The 20,299-nt window shown below is 45.6% G+C and overlaps 1 protein-coding gene across 3 annotated transcripts in view; it reads right to left on the bottom strand.

Annotated features, from left to right (window-relative positions):
• Positions 1 to 58: 58 nt before the first annotated feature.
• adam28 (ADAM metallopeptidase domain 28) overlaps positions 59 to 20,299 on the bottom strand; it is a 42,885-nt gene continuing 22,644 nt past the window's right edge. For all 3 annotated transcript variants that reach the window (XM_054731204.2, XM_070546340.1, XM_070546341.1), the window contains exons 13-22: positions 12,953 to 13,042; positions 10,867 to 11,062; positions 10,676 to 10,781; positions 10,442 to 10,598; positions 10,278 to 10,358; positions 9,209 to 9,302; positions 9,029 to 9,134; positions 8,860 to 8,947; positions 8,696 to 8,791; positions 59 to 1,462 (exon numbers count right to left, since the gene is read on the bottom strand). In XM_054731204.2, coding sequence (XP_054587179.1) covers positions 1,430 to 1,462; positions 8,696 to 8,791; positions 8,860 to 8,947; positions 9,029 to 9,134; positions 9,209 to 9,302; positions 10,278 to 10,358; positions 10,442 to 10,598; positions 10,676 to 10,781; positions 10,867 to 11,062; positions 12,953 to 13,042 — 1,047 coding nt within the window. In that variant the 3' untranslated portion in view covers positions 59 to 1,429. The remainder of the gene's footprint in view (positions 1,463 to 8,695; positions 8,792 to 8,859; positions 8,948 to 9,028; positions 9,135 to 9,208; positions 9,303 to 10,277; positions 10,359 to 10,441; positions 10,599 to 10,675; positions 10,782 to 10,866; positions 11,063 to 12,952; positions 13,043 to 20,299) is intronic.

Raw genomic sequence — 20,299 nt, 5'->3', positions numbered from 1 at the left:
ACCTAGTCTTTAGAAAACAATCTACTCCTGGTTATCTTGTCGTTTACTGAGACTTGGATGCTCTGGTTTAATGGCAGTGTTTATTTTTCTGCTCTATAAGCTGATTAAACAAGTCGACATCCACAGATCTTTAATTACAGGATCTTAAAGCGACTGCATGGTTTATACATGTGGCAAGGTGGATAAGCGAGGCCCCGGGCGGGATTCGATCCCCAGACTCCCGGGTGAGAGTCATACACTCTAACCAGTCAGCCAAAGGGACATCCCCTTGGCCAAGTAGCCAGGGCGCATGATCAGTCGGGACACTGTGACAGGACGCTCACACTGTCACATACAGAGGGAGGGGCCTTTCTGAGCTCCTGGAAAACGCCTACCAGGGATGGAACAACAACATCCTCGTTGAAGCTGGAACAGTAATCTGAAGTCCAGGTCATCGGGGTGACGCTGTTACTGAATCAACTCGGCTGTTTGAGTGTTTTTAATTGTAATTCCTTAATAAATTATAACTTTTACTTTCACGTGTTCTGGTTCATCCTGAAGCTGTGATCATTACAGTGAGGGAACCCAGAAGTGGGCAGACTATTGCCTCTGAAGACGTTTAAACTTGTGTAACCAGCTTCTAATCACTTGTGTCTCATCAGCAGGCAAAGGGCCGGACCTAGCTTTCATTCTGCTGTGGTGCTCTGTAGTCTGAGCAAGACCTTCAGATGTTCATGAGTCCAACCTGCTGCACTTCGTGGGCGTGTTTGCACAGAATGTTTTGTTAATCCGCTGCTGAGACGCAGGAGTAATGGTGCAACTGGGACACACCTGAGAGTATCTGAAGATCCTGCTTAGGTTTAATGTGTGTTGAAAAAATATCACTAAACATTCAGATGAAGTCATTTCAGTGTTTCTAAAGACATGGCTTTAACGCAGCAGGCTGCAGTTCATCTCTTGGTGCCCCAGTGACCGGGGGGGGGGGGGGGGGGGGTCTGTCACTGGATAAGGGTCCGATCGTACCCAGCACCTGTAACTACCAGACACCGTCCCGCAAAAGGGGCTAGTGTTTGGATTATCAGGTGTGTGTGTGTGTGTGTGTGTTTTAGAATCCTCATGAAGTGCTTTGTAGACTCTAAACAAGTTTAAAAGGCACATCACACATGCTGATCCTATAAAAGCAGAAATATTAACAAGTCATGAGCTTTTATCTACATGTGTTGCATCAGAACAGGTTCTGCCGCTAAAGTCCTGCTGTTTATAAAAATGATGCTTTAGAAAATAAAACATGAATCCCTGGGATAAACTCTTAGTGGCTGTGAGTCCAGATTGTCCCTCCAGCAGGGACAAAAGTCTTGGTTGAAGGACGACCGTGTCTCTGTGGACGGTCAGCCTCGTCTTCCTGAGACCGGGTCTCCCTGGGTTCTTGTGGCTGGCTCTGTGCTGCATGTCACACCTTTGGTGGAGGCACTGGCCTCAGAGCCTAGTGGACAGAAACAGGTGGATTTAAAACTCAAAGCTATGAAACCGCCGGTAGAACCGCATTTATCCAGCTCCACAACGGTCCTGTATGTCCTCTGTAGAGGCGTGACCAAGTCACTGCTTTGCAAGTCACAAGTAAGTCAAGTCTTTCCAGTCAAATCTCGAGTTGAGCCTAAAGTCAATGATGTGGAGTCCAAGTCAAGTACAAGTCCTTAACTTTGAATTTTTAAGTCATAATCAAGTAATCTGTCCAACTTCAATTTAATGACAATGATAATAAATTCCAGAAATAAAACTTCTTAAAGCTTCATTTATTTGCTCAAACAAGCAGAAAGTTCAAATAGCTGCTGCATTCAGCAGAACAAGATCAAACCCAGAACCAAGAATGATTTAGGATTTTTGTCCATGTGCCACTTTAGTGCAAAAATATCAAATATGCTCAAGTCAACAGATTCAAGTCGCAAGTCATTGACATTCAAGTCATGAGTCTATAAATTTTATCAAGTCAAGTCAGAAGTCATTAAAATAATGACTCGAGTCCAAGTCATGTGACTCGAGCCCACACCTCTGGTTCTCTGCTGTCCGTGTGAAAGTGGAAACCGTTTGTTTTTGGTGAAATGATGAAAATGTGCAGTAAAAAGATGGAATTGTCAACTAAGTTTGAAACAGTCTTTTTTGTGTTTGCTTTATCTCTGACAACAGCCTGACTTTCCTCTGCTTGACTGAAACTTGGCAATCAGCTACGACTTTTCTCTGCTCAATGACTCCTGCCCCTTTGGATATGCTTACTCAAACGACTGTCTGCAATCGGCATTACCAATACCCTTATGGTTCAAATCTTATCTTCATCACGCACCCAGTTTATACAACTTCACACTTTTCAATCTCGCCCTTCTCCAGTGACTTCCGGTGTTCCACAAGGATCTGTTCTCTGCCTCCTCCTTTTTATCATCTATCTACTTCCCATTGGCAGAATTTTTCGCAAACATAATGTTCAATTTCATTGTAATGCTGACGACACTCAACTCTATCTTGCCACCAAGCCTTCCAGTACACTTCCTCCATCCTCCCTCACTGACTGTATCTCTGACATTAGTTCCTGGCTTTCCTCAAATTTCCTAAAATTAAACTGCAATAAGTCCAAAATCCTTTTAGTTGGCTCTAAACCACCCTTTCTATAACCAACAATTTTTCCTTTACCATTGATAACTCTTCACCTTCACCCTCCCTCTCAGTAAAAAGCCTGGGTGTCATTTTGGACAGCACACTTTCATTCCAGCAACACATCAAATATACCATTAGAGCTGCTTACTTTCACCTAAGAAATATTAACCGTCTCCGTCCTTCTCTCTCTCCTCAGACTGCTGCTACCTTGGTCCATAGCCTAGTCATAAGCCGTCTTGATTACTGCAACTCCCTTGTATTTGGCCTCCCCCTGAAATCCATCAACCGCTTACAACTGGTCCAGAACTCTGCTGCACGGGTAGTCACCCGAACTCCCGCATTTCACCATATCACCCCTGTCCTGAACAAACTCCACTGGTTACCTGTCAAATCCAGAATAGAATACAAACTCATGTTGCACACATTCAAATCCATCCATAATCTTGCTCCCCCTTATTTATCTAATCTGCTTAAAACTACCTCCTCCTCTCGCTTACTTCGTTCCTCTGCTTCACCACACCTTGTTGTTCCCAGGATCAGACTCAGTACTATGGGGGGTCGAGCATTTAGCTACTCCGCTCCTTAGCTCTGGAACTCTCTTCCACCTAATATCAGGAACCTCGACTCTCTCTCCACCTTCAAGGCGCACCTTAAAACCCATCTGTTCCAGCTGGCATTCTCTTAGTTATTTTATTTGTATCTTTTAACAATGCTGAATAATTGACTGGACTTGTTTTCTTTGTTGTTTCTGTGTTTGTCAATTGTTATTTGTACAGTGTCCTTGAGAGTCCTGAAAGGCGCTTCAAATTAAATGCATTATTATTATTAGTAGTATTTAAAACGGAAAACGGCTCAGCAGAAACTGCTCCTCTACATCCATCATCAGTCACCTTAACCAATGAGGGGACAGCTTTTTGGCTGCGAGGTGTTCTCACACCTGAGATAATGGCAGTGTGAGGTAGTGGCACACACGTACCAGTACACGGTGCTGGAGTCTGTCCTGTCTGTAAAGCTAATGTCCTGCTCAGAAATACTAACCAGACGGTTATCACAGCCCAGCTGAGGACTCGTGGTTATGTAACAGGGTTAACAAAGATGACCTGCCACCATTATGCTTTTAAACGGATGTTCAAAGTCAAACTAAGTGAAGATTGAGAGTGACAGTAGGGTTAGGGGCTGTGTGCAACAGGGTGAAGCCAGTGTGTGTTTTAATGGGACAGACTGATATTTCACACCTCTCAGGGTTTTCTGAATGTTAGCCGTTTGACCTGTTTTAATGGTTTTGAATGCCTGGACCTGCGCTGAATCCTCTTTATACTATTTGTGACTTTGTTCACTTTTAAGAAGTGGTTTGTTTTTGCTGTTTTCCCCAGAATTGCACAAGTGTTCCTGGTTTATGCTCTCTGTGTGCAGTTTCTGCTTTCTGCAAAGTGTTTCTAAGGTCAAACTTCAAATCACAATTAACCTTAAAGAGCTCTTTCACTTGTATTTTCATGAGATCTGCAGTGGTCTCTAGTAGGAATGAATGCCTTGTAAGTCGTACTCTGGGGAATCAATGGTAAATGGCCTGTATTTGATATAGCGCCTTCTAGAGTCCTGGAACCCCCGAAGGCGCTTTACAACACAATCAGTCATTCACCCATTCACACACACATTCACACACACAGACTCATTCGAGCGTCTACAGAGAGAGCAAAATGTGGCGGCTAGGTTCCTGACAAACACCTCTAGACGCTGTCACATTTCACCCGTCCTTGCACGCTTGCACTGGGTGCCTGTTAAATACCGCATCCAATTTAAGGTTTTGACCTTTGTCTACAACATTCTGAATGGTCAAGCCCCGGCTTATCTTCCAGAACTGATAAAGCCTTATTCTCCAACCAGAAACCTGAGATCTGCAGACCATTTGCTTTTGTGCGTCCCGAAAATGAGGTATAAATGTCGTGGAGAGCGGGCCTTTGCGTTCACTGCTCCTAAACTCAGGAATGCTCTCCCCCTTAGTGTTCGACAGGCCCCAGGACTGGGTCGATTTAAGTCGGTACTGAAGGCCTTCTTCTATCATTTAGCTTTTATTCAATGCTCTAGTTTTTAGTGTTTTTACGTTTTATTGTGGCTCTGTATCTTATTGTTCTATGTTTCTTTTACAGTGTTTTAAATTTTGTCTCTTACCTCCTGTAGCACCCAACTCAAGTAGCTCTGGATTAACCCTCGGTTAATTCAGAGCTACTTGAGTTGGGTGCTACACATTTGGAGGCACCGCTGGGATTGTTTGTTGTTTTATCTACATTTTAAGTTACCACTAAATCTGCTGTAACCTTAAAGTAACTAAGAGTAACACTGGTCCTAAAAAGCAACTTCAATTAATCTTGTTTCTTCCCCCTACAAAGTAACTTGTTACACTATGGTCACCAAAAGTAATGTCTCACAACCAAATCTTGCAAATTGGTGCAGAGGTGAAGGGCTCGAACAGGCACATGCCGTTCTAGTTATTGGAGTGCCTGAAGAGGAGGACCTATCCACAGTAGAAGAAACACTCGAACAAGTAAAAACCTTGGGCAAGGTAAGTGTCACGAACTCCTCCCGCTGACTTCATTTCCCATCATTCCTGCCACCAACGTGGCGGCTGACGTCATCACGCCGACACTACTTAAGGAAGTGCCGGCGTTTCATTCATTACTCAGTCATCGTTCTCACCAGACTTTGTATCGAGTTTCCAGGCTTACCAGCCCTCAAACCTTCAATCCTGACCTACAGGAGTTAACCACGCTGGTTATATCCATCACTCTGCGTCTGGGCAACAGATCCTCTCAGCCAAGCTTCAGCTCTGCCACCGAACCTGACAGTAAGAGTAAGAGGAAAAATGTTTGATGCCAATAATCAAACCCTGACCATGTTATGTGAATGCCGTGAAGCAGTCGATCCTACCAAAGTTCCGCCAGAGTTGATTTCCCTTAAGGATGGAAGTAAATGGAAAATGTTGTTGCAGAGCAAGAAACAAACTCCGACCTATTCACAGAGACGTTGGACAGATTTCTACGTGATGAAGGGAAAACATTGGAGGATGTTAAAAGACTATGTGATCCTAGAACTTCATGGAACGGCAGCCCCGAGTCAATCATTCGGGTGGTAGGTGATGTGTTGCAGTCCAAGCCAAATGAAAACAATTTATACCGTCGTTTTAGAATCTTCTCAGGAGTCCACCCTACTCCGCCCGGCGAAGACAACTTGGATAGCTGGCTAGAACAAGTAAAGTTCATGACTGATGAGTATGAGTGCTCAGATAAGGAGAAACGCCGAAGGATTATTGAGAGTCTCAAAGGGCCAGCGCTGGAGATCATTCAAGCAGTGCGCATGTCTAATCCCCTGGCAAACCATGTGGATTACATACAGGCACTGGAAAGTACCTTTGGAACCGCTGAATCCGGTGAGGAGTTGTATCTCACATTCAGAGCTATGCATCAAAGACAAGGGGAGTGCTTGTCTAACTTCTTGCTGAGACTGGAAAGATTACTGAACAAAGTCATGCAAAAGGGAGGCCTACAAGTAGATGAAGTCATCCAAGCAAGGCTTGAGCAACTCATTAAAAGTGCCACTGAATCAGACTTCATGCTGCTTCAGCTAGGTCTAAGAGGTAAGCGAAGTGATCCCCCGACATTTTTAAGTCTACTGAAAGAAATTCGAGAAGAAGAGGAGTGTGAAGCTGCAAGACAAAAACTCAAAAAACCAGCACAGAGACAGTACGTGCATGGAGTGCAAGTAGCAAGTGAAACAGACTCCAGAGATTGTCAGAAACATGAGTTTCAGTCCGAAATTCAAGTGCTAAAAGAAAAGCTGAAAGTGCTCAACAAGCAGTCTCATTCTACAGAGTCAAGCCACAAAAAGAGAAAATCGAGAAAAAAGAGAAATCAGACACAAGCAGCGAAGTGCAACAGTTAAGAAAAGAAGTCAAAAGAGCTGAAAGCACAGTCAAGTGTAATGTTGGTAAAGCCACAACATTATGCAAAAGAGAGAGGGCACTATTCTAAGTTCAAAGTGGACTTCAGTCCAAAGTCATCTACCTTTAAGCCAAAGAGTAGTAAAGAGTCAAATAATTTCTGCTACAGATGTGGAGGAAATGGCCATTTTGCAAACAAATGTACAGCTCCAGAAAATGCTCAACAGGTAATCAAAAAGCTTATTCATCAAGTGCATGGAAGCCCACATGGACAAAGTCAAAGTACCGAGAGGAATTCTCTGGACTCTTCTGCTGTGGATAGGAATTCCGTGTGGTTGTTCCAGTGTACTCAGCAGCCCGGGTATGCCGCTGTCGCATGGTCACAAACCAAGCCTGCCCCTCTGCTTGCCCTCGCACGTAGCCCAAAGGATTTGTGAGTAGACCTGAGCACGTGCGTTTTGTTTTTTTACTGTTTATCAAGTGAAGCGGCCATTTGTGTGTTTTCTGGCCCAACGAGCCCGAGCAACGATCAGGCCTGCGACGGTTTCAGTGAATGAGCTCACAAAGGTTACAAAAATTGAAAAGGGAAATATTTTGGATAAATGTGTTGTTTCTAAATCTTGACTGTGAATTGTGAAGAGGGAAAAACCTTCCATTGGATTGTAAGGAAACATTTCAAAACTTGGAATATTGCATTTTTATTTTTATTTTAAATCATATTTTGTTTGACTAAATTTCACATCTTGGATTTAAAGTTTGTGTTGTGTCATAATTATTAGTTACAGAGTTTATAAGTGATAAGGGTTACTAAAATGTAAAAATGAGGTTTAACATGTTAGATAAATTCATTATTCTTAGTGAAGATTAAACAGAATTCATATTATTTTCACTAAGTGGAGGACATTAAGGTTTCTAAGGAAAAAGGTTAAAACTGGTTAGTCATTGTTTCTCCTGTTTACCAATAAGATTAATTAATGTACCCAGGGCCCCGCTCATAGTACTATCACCATCTTAACCGAGGGTTAATCCAGAGCTACTTGAGTTGGGTGCTACACTCCTATATGACTTTGATCTGTTTGTATCTTGGGGTTTGTCCTTTTTACTGTACAGCACTTTTGGTCAGCTGTCATGCTGTTTTTAAATGCGCTATATAAATTAACATGGTATGGTAGGGTACATTCACACACTGGTGGTGATGAGCTACGATGTAGCCACAGCTGCCCTGGGGCACACTGACAGAGGCGAGGCTGCCGAGCACTGGCGTCACCGGTCCCTCCGACCACCACCAGCAGGCAACGTGGGTTAAGTGTCTTGCCCAAGGACACAACGACAGTGACAGACTGAGCAGGACTTGAACCTGCAGCCTTCCGATTACGGGGCGAGTACTTAACTCCTGTGCCACCGTCGCACCGTCGGATAAAAGCTCCGGTGCGCCTGTTTCAGCACAGAGTATTCAGCTGGAGGAGAATGTAGCTTCAGATGACAGGATTTGGATTCTTATAACTTCTTCCCTCTCCCTGTCTAACAGCAACACAACTCTACCACTGACTCCGTTCTATAACGTCGATGTTTTATCTCAACACACAACTCAAGCCTGGAGGAGTTCTGCTGTGTGGTGGAGTTGCTAATGCTAATAGTTAGCTTCTACTACCTGAGACAATCTCTGCTGTTTCCTGGACGCTGAACCAACAACAGCCTTCCCCGTCGTGAGTCGAGATGAGTGAGTCCATGAATTCTAAGTGACAGTGTGACGTAGATCTGTCAGGATTTTCTGATCCTTGTTTTTTACCGTCTGTTTTCTATCAGAAGCCAATGCAGAAGATAGGTGTAGGAGACTATTTTAATGTTCAGCCTGCATGAAAAGCTCAGAGTGACTGAGTTCATATTCAAAATAAATTTTTCTAATGACCAATTAAAAATCCAAAGAGCTGCTCTGTGGTTTTGGTTGTTTTAGAGTTAAAGTCGGCTTTATACTTCCAGGCTGTTTTCTCCTCTGTTGATCAGCATTGGTACTAAAAAGAGCATTAAGCTGGGTTGTGTTACTAGGATATCTATCTTGTTTGTTGTCTGCAGGCTCTGAGCCCTGAATTACCCGATGCCCTGAAGTCTGTGAGTTATGCAGGAGAATCCTTTTACCTGACGTGCAGCTAAGTAGTTCTGGGTTGGTGGCTTTTGCTGGTTCCCTGCAGGAGGGGGTGGAGGTGGAGCTCCTTTGGGCCTTCCTTTTGGGGCCTAAGATTTAAGCCAGAGGTTTGAAAAGTGTTGAACCGTAAAAACATTTGTGTCTGAAGCACAGTTACCTCTCCAGCTGGAGTGGGATAACTGATGTCTGGGACTCGGTATAGAGGAGGAGCAGAGCCTCCTATTGGTACCTGCATCTTCTGTGAACTGGAAATGTGAACACACATTCAGTATGCAAAAAAAAAACACATCAGCATTAAAATGTCTGCTGGGGTGAAGATTACTTACGTTGGAAATGTGGGATTTTGTCTCTTTTTCCACATGAAGCCCACCACACCACAAATAATACCGAGGAGCAGAAGAATGACCACCAGAGAGATGCCGACGATTGTCCCTGCGGCGATGAAGAGCAGAAATGTTGGGTGGGATGCAGCAGAGCAGGACAGTTTGTGTTAATGAACACTTTACCAGTGGAAAGAGAGTTGAAGGCCCCATCATTTGACTCACAGCTAGGAGGCAACCAGCCAGGCTCGCACTGACACTGACTTCTGTGGTTACAAACCTGGAATCACACCAGCAGCTCTTTAACTTCATTGCTATGTGGTCTGCTCAATAGTTACATCCCTGTTGAACACCAGCTTGTGGATTCCTGCTCATCATGCCTCAGCTCATCAGGTTTAATACATGCGACCTCTGACATGTTCAGTAAACAGACTCTGGCTAACATGGTTTTGTCACAGTTATTTTCATGCTGATTATCATTAATATCAACCAGTCATATTTTACTACAACTAAACGGAGACTTTACTGATATTTCTAATACATTTGCAGTGGTCTCTAGTAGGAATGAATGTCTTATAAGTGAAACAGGTGCACCAGAGCTTTTTTTCCCCGCACTCTGGGGAAAAAAGCTTCAGTGTGCCTGTTTCAGAATTCAGCTGGAGGAGAAGGTAGCTCCAGACGACAGGATTTGGAGTCTTATTTCCTGATATTTGGACATCTCTGGCTAACAGCAACACGACTATAACAGACTCCACTGGTTCTGCTACGTTGATGTTTTATCTCCACAAATAACACAAGCCTGGAGGAGTTCTACTGTGTGGTGAAGTTGATAATACTAATGGTTAGCTTCTACTAGCTGAGACGTTCTCTGCTGTTTCCTGGACGCTACACCAACAACAGCCTTCCCTGTCGAGAATCAGGATGAGTGAGTCCATGAATGTTAAGTGACAGTGTGACGTAGCTCTGTCAGGAATTTCTAATCCTGGAGTTTCACCGTCTATTTTCTATCAGAAGCTAAAGCAGGAGATATGTGTAGGAGACTATTTTCATATTCAGCCTGCATGAATAACTCAGAGTGACCGATTATAATCAGAAATAATAATAAAAAAAGTTTTTTAGTGAAGTTGATCTTGAAGTTTTAAATACAACTAAAGTTCCTCCAACGTCCTACAGCTTTAGAGGAACAAGTGCAAAGTTAAAAATGTACATTTCAGGATTGAACTTATGACTTTGCTCAGCCTGAGACCGTACTCACAGCGTGGCCAGGGCAGTTGGCAGAACAGTTTGTGTTTCTGTAGGCAGCTTCCAGACCCATGCACTGATTCTGGCTGCACACCTACCAACAACACAAGACTTTATTACTGCAGCGGGTGGACCAGAAAAGACCACGTCTGCTGTTTGATAAAAGGAAGAACGCACTTTTTCATTTCCACATATCGTCCCTTCATCCACCTGGCCGTAATCTTTGGTGTAGTCACTGTAGAAAGATGCCTTGCAGTTCCCGATGGAGACCATCTGGCCGTAGTTCGGGTTGTCATTGCCACCGCTGCAGAAAAGCTTCCCACAGAAAACATCCCTGAACAAAAAGAGACTGATACTGAGCTTCAGTATTCCAGCGGAACAAACTACAGCTATCATTAAACTCTCACTCACGCTTGCTGGCAACCAACGAACTGGGTGTTTGAGAGGCGTTTGCAGAAGCCGTAGTAGGTCCCCTTGGTGTTATAGTTGAAGCAGGACTGGCCAGCTTCTGTGGCCGCTGAGAGCAGGGTAGGAGCACATGGAACCACCGTTATGCATCTTTAGATTGTGAGGTGTTAACGTCTTTCTTCAAAGACACTTACTGGCCCCATAGAGCTTGATGCACTGGCTTGACCTCTTTGGACACTGGCCGTTGAAGCAGTAACCCTGACCTCCATCACAGGGGAGCCCGTTCACAGCAAACACGTCCTCCGGACAGGTGGGACTGCTCCCATCACAGTACTCTGCCAGATCACAGACATCCTGCTTTCTGCGGCACTCCTCGGACCGAGGCAGTATCTGTTGTGTTACAATCCGAGCGTTTGATTCCTGAAGCCGGTTTTCTCACAGTCCAGAGCTCTGTAGTTATGCTCTATCTGTTCTCCCATTACCCCACAGGACCATCCAACACTGCCTCTCCCCATATGAGATGGATGTCTGAAACCCACCTCATCTGCCTCCTATTAATGTAGATGACTCACGAGTCACCAAGCTTAACCACTGCTTGTAATCCCAGTCTCAGTCGATCAGTCATTACTCCCTAGCGCCCCCTAGGGCCATTTGACTATGTCGGACCCAGACTGAGTCATGTTCAGTTATTCTTTCTTTCAATTTAGGAACACAATTCCTCTCAGACCTATGATGCCAAATGGGAACTCATTGTGGAGTACCTGGTAGCCCCTGGGATGTGACGAGGCGTGGTCTAAACCAGATACATAGGACCATCCACCCGCTGACCCAGGACCAACTAAAGCTTAGGTCAGGGATCAGCAGACCATCTGATGCGGCTCTCTGTGCTTGTAAAATAGTGAATGAATATTTAATTAAACTGTGTTTTATTTTACTGCATACATTTTTTGTCTGTATACCAATTCTAAATGTAAGGACTGTCATGTTTTAAAATCTAAACAAAAATGATAAAGACCTGAAATGACAGGTCCCCTGCTTAGATGTCTCTATAGGTGCTTTCTGAGCTGAAGAGGATGAGATTCTGGACTTTTCCTCAGACAGGCTCATGGATGCGTCACCACATTGGAGACAGGAACAAGCGCTATTCAGCCAAAGTTTCCTCAGGGAACATTTTTTAAGTGACAAGTCTCTCTGAGAGACAGGTTTTGGAGACCGCTCTGGTTCTGCTGCTGCCAGCAGGGGCAGACTGGGACAATAATTCAGGCTGGGAACTTTGAAACCATCCCAGGCCACCGCCTGATCCACGCTAAACACTAAAAGTGAGTTAGGTTGGGCGCCTACTGTAAAAGTGTAAAACAACTAAATTAAAGCTTCACATGTGCCCTGATTCTTTCCTCTCAAATATAAATATGTGTGCTCTGCTGCTATAATCTGCTTTTGTTGCATAAACTAAAGTTCTATTTAATCCTGTTAAACATGCCTCCTGCACATTAGATGAAATATGCCAGACACCATCATCCACCAGAACTTAAGACGGGTACCAGACTACATGTCTGGGTCAAGAGAATCACACCACAAGCAGAGACATAAAAAGTGTGTGTGTGTGTGTGTGTGTGTGTGTGTGTGTGTGTGTGTGTGTGTGTGTGTGTGTGTGTGTGTGTGTGTGTGTGTGTGTGTGTGTGCCCAGTTTGCTCAGTTTGTGTGAGTGTCAGGAGAGCAGATGCCCTGATGAGCTGCATGATGGATTGTTCATTTAGATAATACACACGCCATGACCGCCAATCACTGAGTGGGCCAGAATAACAGCCAGGCCACTGGAAAATTTCCATTTTCTCCCAATTACCAGTCCGCCACTGGCTGCTAGTGACCAACGCGCTCCACGCCCCTCTCCTTCTTCAGCTTGCTGTCAGTGCAGCTCGGTGTCCAGCTCAGATGTTCTGATGGGAATCTCTTCTTGATTGATTTATCTACCTCCAGGGGTCCCTGCCACCATTGCAGATGCATCTTTGGTCCATCATTTCGACACTTCACTTCAGGGGTATTCAATTCCCGGCCTGAAGGGCCGGTGTCCAGCACGTTTTAGGTTAACCCTGCATCATCCCACTGATTTCAATCAGCAGGTGAGTAACAGGCTTCTGCAGAACCTGATAAGATGCTGCACAGGTGATTCAAACACTGAAGCTACCCCCCCCCCCCGCAACTTCATTTGTTTATTTGTTTTTGTTAGTTTTAAAACTGATTGAAACCAATAAACCTAATCTCAGATGCTCAGTAACTCACCTTACAGCTGTTACAGCACTCGCCGTCAGCACACTGTGAACCCATTGTCAGCGTGCACGTAGTGGCGTTGCAGCAAGGGTTCGTGCAATCCTGTGAAGAAAGCCAGCAGTCAGTTGAAAATAACATGCAATAGTTCCTCACATCGGTTATCGTGTGTTCGCCCACAATCCCTGTTTGTGAAATACTTCTGTTTCTGTGAATAATTATTCTTGTTACATTTGATTTTTCCATCCATCCATCCATCCATTTTCAGCCCCTTATCCAGAGTCGAAGTGGGGGCAGCAGCCTAAGCGGGGATGCCCAGACTTCCCTCTCCCCAGCTACTTGGGCCAGCTCTTCCGGGGAAATCCCAAGATTTTCCCTGGCCAGTCGAGAAACATAGTCCCTCCAGCATGTGCTGGGTCTTCCCTTAGGTCTCCTCCCAGTTGAACGTGCCCTGAAAACCTCACCAGGGAGGTGTCCAGGAGGCATACTGACCAGATGCCTGAGCCACCTCAACTGCTCCTCTAGATACGGAGGAGCAGCAGATCTACTCTGAGCCCCTCCCGGATGACCGAGCCTCTTACACTATCTCTAAGGGAGAGCCCAGCCACTCTGCAACTACCCAAATCTCGTGACCATAGGTGAGGGTAGGAACGTAGATCGACCAGTAAATTGAGAGCTTCACTTTCTGGCTCAGCTCTCTCTTCACCACAACAGACCGGTACAACACCCGCATCACTGCAGATGCAGCAGTCCTGTCTATAAAAGTTATGAACTGAATCGGTGACAAAGGTCAGCCTTGGTGGAGTCCAACTCTCACCGGAAATGAACTCGACTTACTGTCGGCAATGCGGAACAAGCTCTGACACCGGTCATACAGGGACCTAACACCCCATATCAGAGGGCCTGGTACCCCATACTCCCCGAGTACCCCCCACAGGGCCTGCCGGGGGATGCGGCAGGCCCTGTGGGGGCACATGTAGACTGGTTGGGCAGATTCCCATGCACCCTCCAAGACCCCCCAAGGGCATAGGGCTGGTCCAGTGTTCCACGGCCAGGATGAAAACCACATTGTTCCTCCTGAGTCTGAGGTTTGACAATTCGTCTGACCCTCCTCTCCAGAACCCCCGAATAGACTTTACCAGGGAGGCTCAGAAGTGCAATCCCCTGTAGATGGAACTCATCCTGCAGTCCCCCATTTTAAATAGGGCAACCACCACCACAGTCTGCCAGTGCAGTGGGACTGCCCCCGATCTCCAGTCAGAGATGCAAGGGTTTCCTATTTCTCCAACCTGGTGTCCCAGAGCAAAGGGAACCCCAAGGTGCTGTTTAACACCATCAGTAGCATCGTCTCTCCTGCCTCTCCTACAGCCTCCATCCACTCTGTTACAGACTGTGAGAACTTTCTGTCTTTCTTTGTGGACAAAGTCAATAAGGTTAGATCTAGCATCTCTCCTTCAGCCTTATCGCCGCCTCTCCCAACTCCAACCAGGCCCATCATCCTAGATAGCTTTGTTCCTGTTTCTTTGCCTGAGTTAACCAAACTAGTTAACTCTATGAAGACCTCTGCATGCCCCCTTGACATCTTACCCTCATTTTTGTTTAAAAGTGCTTTTCAGTCCATTGGTCCCAGCGTGCTCTCTATAATTAATGCTTCTCTGGTTTCTGGTCAGGTCCCTGCTTACTTTAAGAAAGCTGTAATCCACCCGCTTCTTAAAAAAACGAGTCTTGACCGCTCTCTCAATAGCAGCTTCAGACCCATCTCTAAACTTACGTTCATCTCCAAGATCTTGGAAAAGGTTGTGGCTAAACAACTCACAGCTGCTCTTGATGAACATAACATCTATGATAGCTTCCAGTCAGGTTTTCGTAGAGCTCATTCTACTGAAACAGCTCTTCTTAGGGTCTCTAATGACCTTCTGACTCACAGTGATGCAGGGGACTGTTCTGTTCTGGTCCTGATGTACCTGACTGCAGCCTTTGACACTGTTGACCATCACCTGCTACTGGAGAGGCTGAGAGACTGGGTAGGCCTATCAGGAACTGCTCTGGAGTGGTTCTCCTCTTATCTTTCTGAGCGCTCCTTTTCTGTGGCCGTCACCAAGATTAGGTCCTCCACCACCTCTCTTACCCGTGGTGTCCCACAAGGTTCTGTGCTGGGGCCTCTGATCTTCCTCCTCTATCTGCTTCCTCTTCAGCACATCCTGAGCTTCTTCAAAGGAATCTCCTACCATCTTTATGCAGATGACATCCAACTGTACATCTCCTTTAAGCCCCATGAGATGTCTAAGCAGCAGCTGTTACACACCTGCTTAGACTCTATCAAAACCTGGATGGCTGGGAGCTTTCTTCAGCTGAATGAAGATAAGACTGACATCCTCATCTGAACCCCAGACAAGCTGGTTCCCAAAATCAGAGACTCTCTTGGTCAGCTTGCTTCCCACACCAAACCTTCTGTCAGGAATCTTGGCGTGACCTTTGACCCAGCTCTCACCCTGGATTCTCATGTCAGTTCTCTTGTTCGCTCTTCCTTCTTCCATCTCAGGAACATTGCTAAGCTGAGTCCCATTCTGTCTCGCTCTGAACTTGAGACAGTTCTCCACACCTTCATCTCCTCACGCTTAGACTACTGTAATGCTCTTTTCACGTGTCTGAGCAGAACCTCCCTGAACCGTCTACAGGTGATTCAGAATGCCTGTGCTCGGCTTCTGACCAAGTCCTCCAAACACACCCACATCACCCCGCTTCTCCTTCAGCTTCACTGGCTGCCAGTCAACTTCAGGGTTCATTTCAAGATCCTGGTTCTGGGCTATAGGGCCTTACATGGACAAGCAACATCTTACATTGGTGATCTTCTTAGTCCCTACACCCCCAGCAGGTCCCTGAGGTCCAGTGATCAAAGCCTACTGGTTGTGCAGCACCAGGCTAAAGACCAAAGGTGACAGATCATTTGCTGCTGTGGCCCCCAGACTCTGGAACTCTCTCTCCCTGAGCCTGAGATCAGTGGACTCAGTGGTCTCCTTTAAAAAGCAGCTGAAGACTCACCTGTTCAAGCTGGCTTTTGTATGACCTTCTTCAACCCCTCTCTCTTTATTCTGCTCTCCCCACCTATTCCACCTTCCTCATGATCCACTGATTTCCCTCTTTCCTATTCACTCTCTCTTTCTTAACATTTTTTTAATCACATTTGTCTATTTTTGCTCATTTTAAATATATTTTTAAACATTTTCTAAATGCTTTTTTATATTTTTACATTTTTTGTTTTTGTGAAGCGCCTCGTGATTTTTATCTTAAGAGGCGCTATAGAAATTATATCTTCTTCTTCTTCTTCTTCTTCTTCTTCTTCTTCTGTCAGCTGTTCACAACAGTTTTTCTGCCTTTCGATAATCAAGCACGTATCCTGAGAGGAATTTTCGATAGTGTCCAAGCTGAAGACTTGTTGTTGACTTCCAACTTTTGTCGCCCACATGTTGAGCGAGTTTGACAAACTGACAATTCCCCCACCCGAAAAGGACAGAATCAACCTGATTAGTAACATGCTCTTGAGAAATTCAGAGTTGACCTGTATGGAACTAACATCACTTCTGTAATGGACCGTTTCCTACGAGCTCACAATCTCCAGTCAGTTCTTGGACCGAGTAGACCAAACCCTCTATCGCATCCTAAGGAACATCGTAAACCTGACCCTTACTGCTTCAAATGTTCTCAACCGGGGTTCACCACTCGTACATGCCCGAGCTGTAACAACCAATGTTATCTGACTAACGGAAATGTGGATGCCACGGGACTCGACCCTGTCCAGCCCTCACTAGCTCCTAGCCTCTCTGTCTCATACCAACACAGCACTGGTCATAACAACACTTCAGCCCAACCGCAGTTCAGGCAGTCGGGAAACTACCGAGGGGGGAGGACATTTCGCAGAGGTCAGCCTCCCCTCAACCATTAACGGAGCCTCACACACCACTTTCAATGCAAGGGGGATATATCCTTGGACACTTGAAAGACATCTTTTCAAAGGTCCACTGGAATACCTCTCTAAAAACTAAGGTCAACTTCAACGGTTCATCCGTGGATGGTACTCTTGACACAGGTGCTTCCCTCTCGGCTGTGAGAGCAGACATCTTTCAAACAAACAACTTCTACTTCTTTTACCTTGTGATGAACTTTTTATCTTGTTTTTAGAATTTTTAAGGAACTGCTGTTCGTTTTGTCTTGTTAAGCACTTTGGTCAGCTTTTATGCTGTTATAAAGTGCTATATAAATAAAGTTGACTTGACTTGACTTGACTTCTACCCACAAATCACAAGTGCATGGGAGGACCCTGAAGTTAACCTTGCGAATAATACTCCTTGCATCCCTGAGGGGGTCACATGGCTCAAAACTGGATTCATGAAGAAGAACTTTTACCAACGTTTTGCAATAATACCGGATTTGACTTCTCCTTTCGTTCTGTGAATGGATTTCATGACAAGACTTTCTGTTTCTGTTCACATCCCCACAAGAACAGTCCACATTGATGACATAACCTACCCTCTTGCAGAAGAGGAAGAGGACCCTCGACACGATTACTCACATCCGATTGTGATGTCGCTGGATTCAATTCGCTCAGACTTCTCAACTAAAGTGTTGGAAACAAGTCTCTCGGAGATCCATAAGGATGCCTTACTCAATCTACTCTCCAAGTTTGACTCCATAGTCAGTGGTTGTCTTGGCCGGACTAATCTCACTGAACATGTCATAGAGACTGGCAACGCGACACCAGTCAATCTCCCACCCTATCGTACATCGCCCGCCAAGAAACGTGATCGAGGGACAGGTGCAGCAAATGTTATTGGATGGTATCATTGAACCTTCTACGAGCCCTTGGGCCGCTCCAGTAGTCATTGTCAACCGGGGAGCTGCAGACCCAAGGTTTTGCATGGACGTCAGAGGCCTCAACCAAGTGACTCGAAAGGACTATTATCCTTTGCCTCATGTGGATGACTCTTTAGACTTTCTGGCAAGAGGAAAGTTTGTCTCAACACTGTACTTAACACGAGACTATTGGCAAGTTGCTGTAGCAGAGGATTCCAGGCCTAAAACTGCCTTTACCTCTCACTGCGGTCTCTTTCAGTTTCGAGTGCTACCTTTTGGGCTCTGCAATGCTCCGGCGATTTTTCAAAGACTCATGAACTCAGTGCTTGCTGGCCTCATTTACAAAACATGTGTAGTCTACATGGATGACATTGTCATTGCCTCACCTACATTTGAACAACACTTGGTGGATCCTGAGGAAGTGCTAAACCGCCTCCAGGCGGCTTGCTTGTCACTGAAACTCAAAAAGTGCCAGTTCTGCCTTGATGAATTCACCTTCCTTGGGTACCGCATCACATCATCAGGTGTTAAACCAGATCAAGACAAAGTTAAGGCTGTCACTGAGTTTGAGGTCCCACCTCAGTGAAGCAGGTCCGTCAGTTTCTCTGCGTGATGAGTTACTATCGGCGCTTCATTCAGGATTACGCCCATCACGCCGAACCTCTTTATACTATCAAAAGAAAGTACAACCCCTTCCATAGGGACGACAGCTGCCAAAGAGCAATGGACACCTTGAAAACCAGTGACACATCTACCCCTGTCCTGTCATTTCCAGACTTCAACCGTCACGTTTACCTCCACACCTATGCGTGTGATGTTGGCCTCTGTGCAGCTTTAATGCAAATGGATGACGAAGGCTGTGAACATGTTGTGGCCTTCGCTAGTTGCTCTCTTCACAAAGATGAACTCCCCTACTCCACCTCTGAAAAGGAATGCCTTGCCATATGGGCCCTGGAACACTTTCGACCCTATGTTGAAGGCTCTGCAATGCTGCTGCTTTGGGCCCTGGCAGGATGGGCTGGGGTCTCCATGCACTGGGTGGCATTTTGACAACAGAGGTACCTATTGGAGCCAGTGGGGGAGCTGGCTCCCTGGAGGGCTAAGCCCAACCAGCCATTCCTCCACATCCCTGCATATTTTTCTCCTCCTGCTCCCTCACATCATCACACAAACATGCACATAGGACCTTGGGGGTGGACAAGTCAGGGAGTGCGGGTATGGACCCCATTTCTGCATTCCTGTGGCAACCTGACCCCCAATTTTATTTGCACCTTATACACTTCCACCGACGACATTCCACGCAAACACACACTTAGGGCCTTGGGAGTGAGCACATTCAACGGCTCTTGGCAGGGGGATTTCTTTTTTTTTCTTTTTTTACCGTGTCCTGTCTTACTGTGAAGCAAGCAGAATTGATGTCTGAATGCTGGTAACAAGCCCTACAGATTTACTCTCAGGTGGAGCATCAAAGCGTCTGCTTTTAATGTCACGCCTGATACTTAAAACTTTATTGTTATTGTTTTTGAATGCTTTGTAATTCCAACCAGACACGGAGACAGAGGTGAAAGAGAAAGGAAAAGAAAAGGTGGGGAGAGAGAGAGAGAGAGAGCGGGGGGGGGGGGGGGGGGGGGGGTTTCCACAAAAATAAACAATAATGAACAAGAGTCTGCTTCTAGACCTGCAGAGAAAGACAAAAAAAAGCAAAAGGGCAAAAAAGATGGGACACAACAACAATACAACAAGATCTAGCTATCACTGCGTCAACTGACAATAATAATATAAGTGGGGAAACAGAACAGAGAAGGGCAGGTAAACCTAAAATACCAAATTTAAACCTAGACACTGAGGGAAGGACTCACACACACACCATCACACACAAATGCACTAATATAAACAGGACAAGCATACACACACACACACATACACACACACACACACGCACGCACGCACGCACACACACACACACACAGAGCAGGGGACTGAGAGGCTGGGGGCTACAAGGACACAGAAAATGAAGACCTGGAGGGGCTGGGGAGGAATGAGATGACACGGGACCTGGGAGGAATAATTGTACCGGTTACCACATAAGACACAAGACTGAGACGAAGACAAGGACACATGAGGGTGCTATGAGACACAAAAGGGAATCTAGAGAGGGATGGAGGACACCAGGAGGCACAAAAAGGAGGGGGCAGACGCAGACCATGACAATCACCCACAACTCTACAGTCAACACAAGGCAAGTTAATGTTGGCGTTTTAGCTAAAATGTGTGATCCGAGGATTTGGGTTGAGGGAGAATGCAGCGAGTCGCTATATAAAGCAGCCGCAGCGCAGCTACCTGCATATAAACCGTGTCGCGGACACCCCCATATTGAAATGACGCTATGCATTACGGGGCTCCCAGGGGCAGATAAGAGTTGGTCTCTCTCTGAGAATAATTATGAATTTAACAGTGATTACTGCCTGATGACATTTTCCTCACATCTGCAAAGCTCACTGGAAGGACACA

The sequence above is a fragment of the Nothobranchius furzeri genome, chromosome 17 (assembly GCF_043380555.1).
Source record: "Nothobranchius furzeri strain GRZ-AD chromosome 17, NfurGRZ-RIMD1, whole genome shotgun sequence".
Lineage (NCBI taxonomy): Eukaryota > Metazoa > Chordata > Actinopteri > Cyprinodontiformes > Nothobranchiidae > Nothobranchius > Nothobranchius furzeri.
Note: the sequence above shows the minus strand (reverse complement) of the source record. Positions and strands in the feature narration are given on the sequence as shown.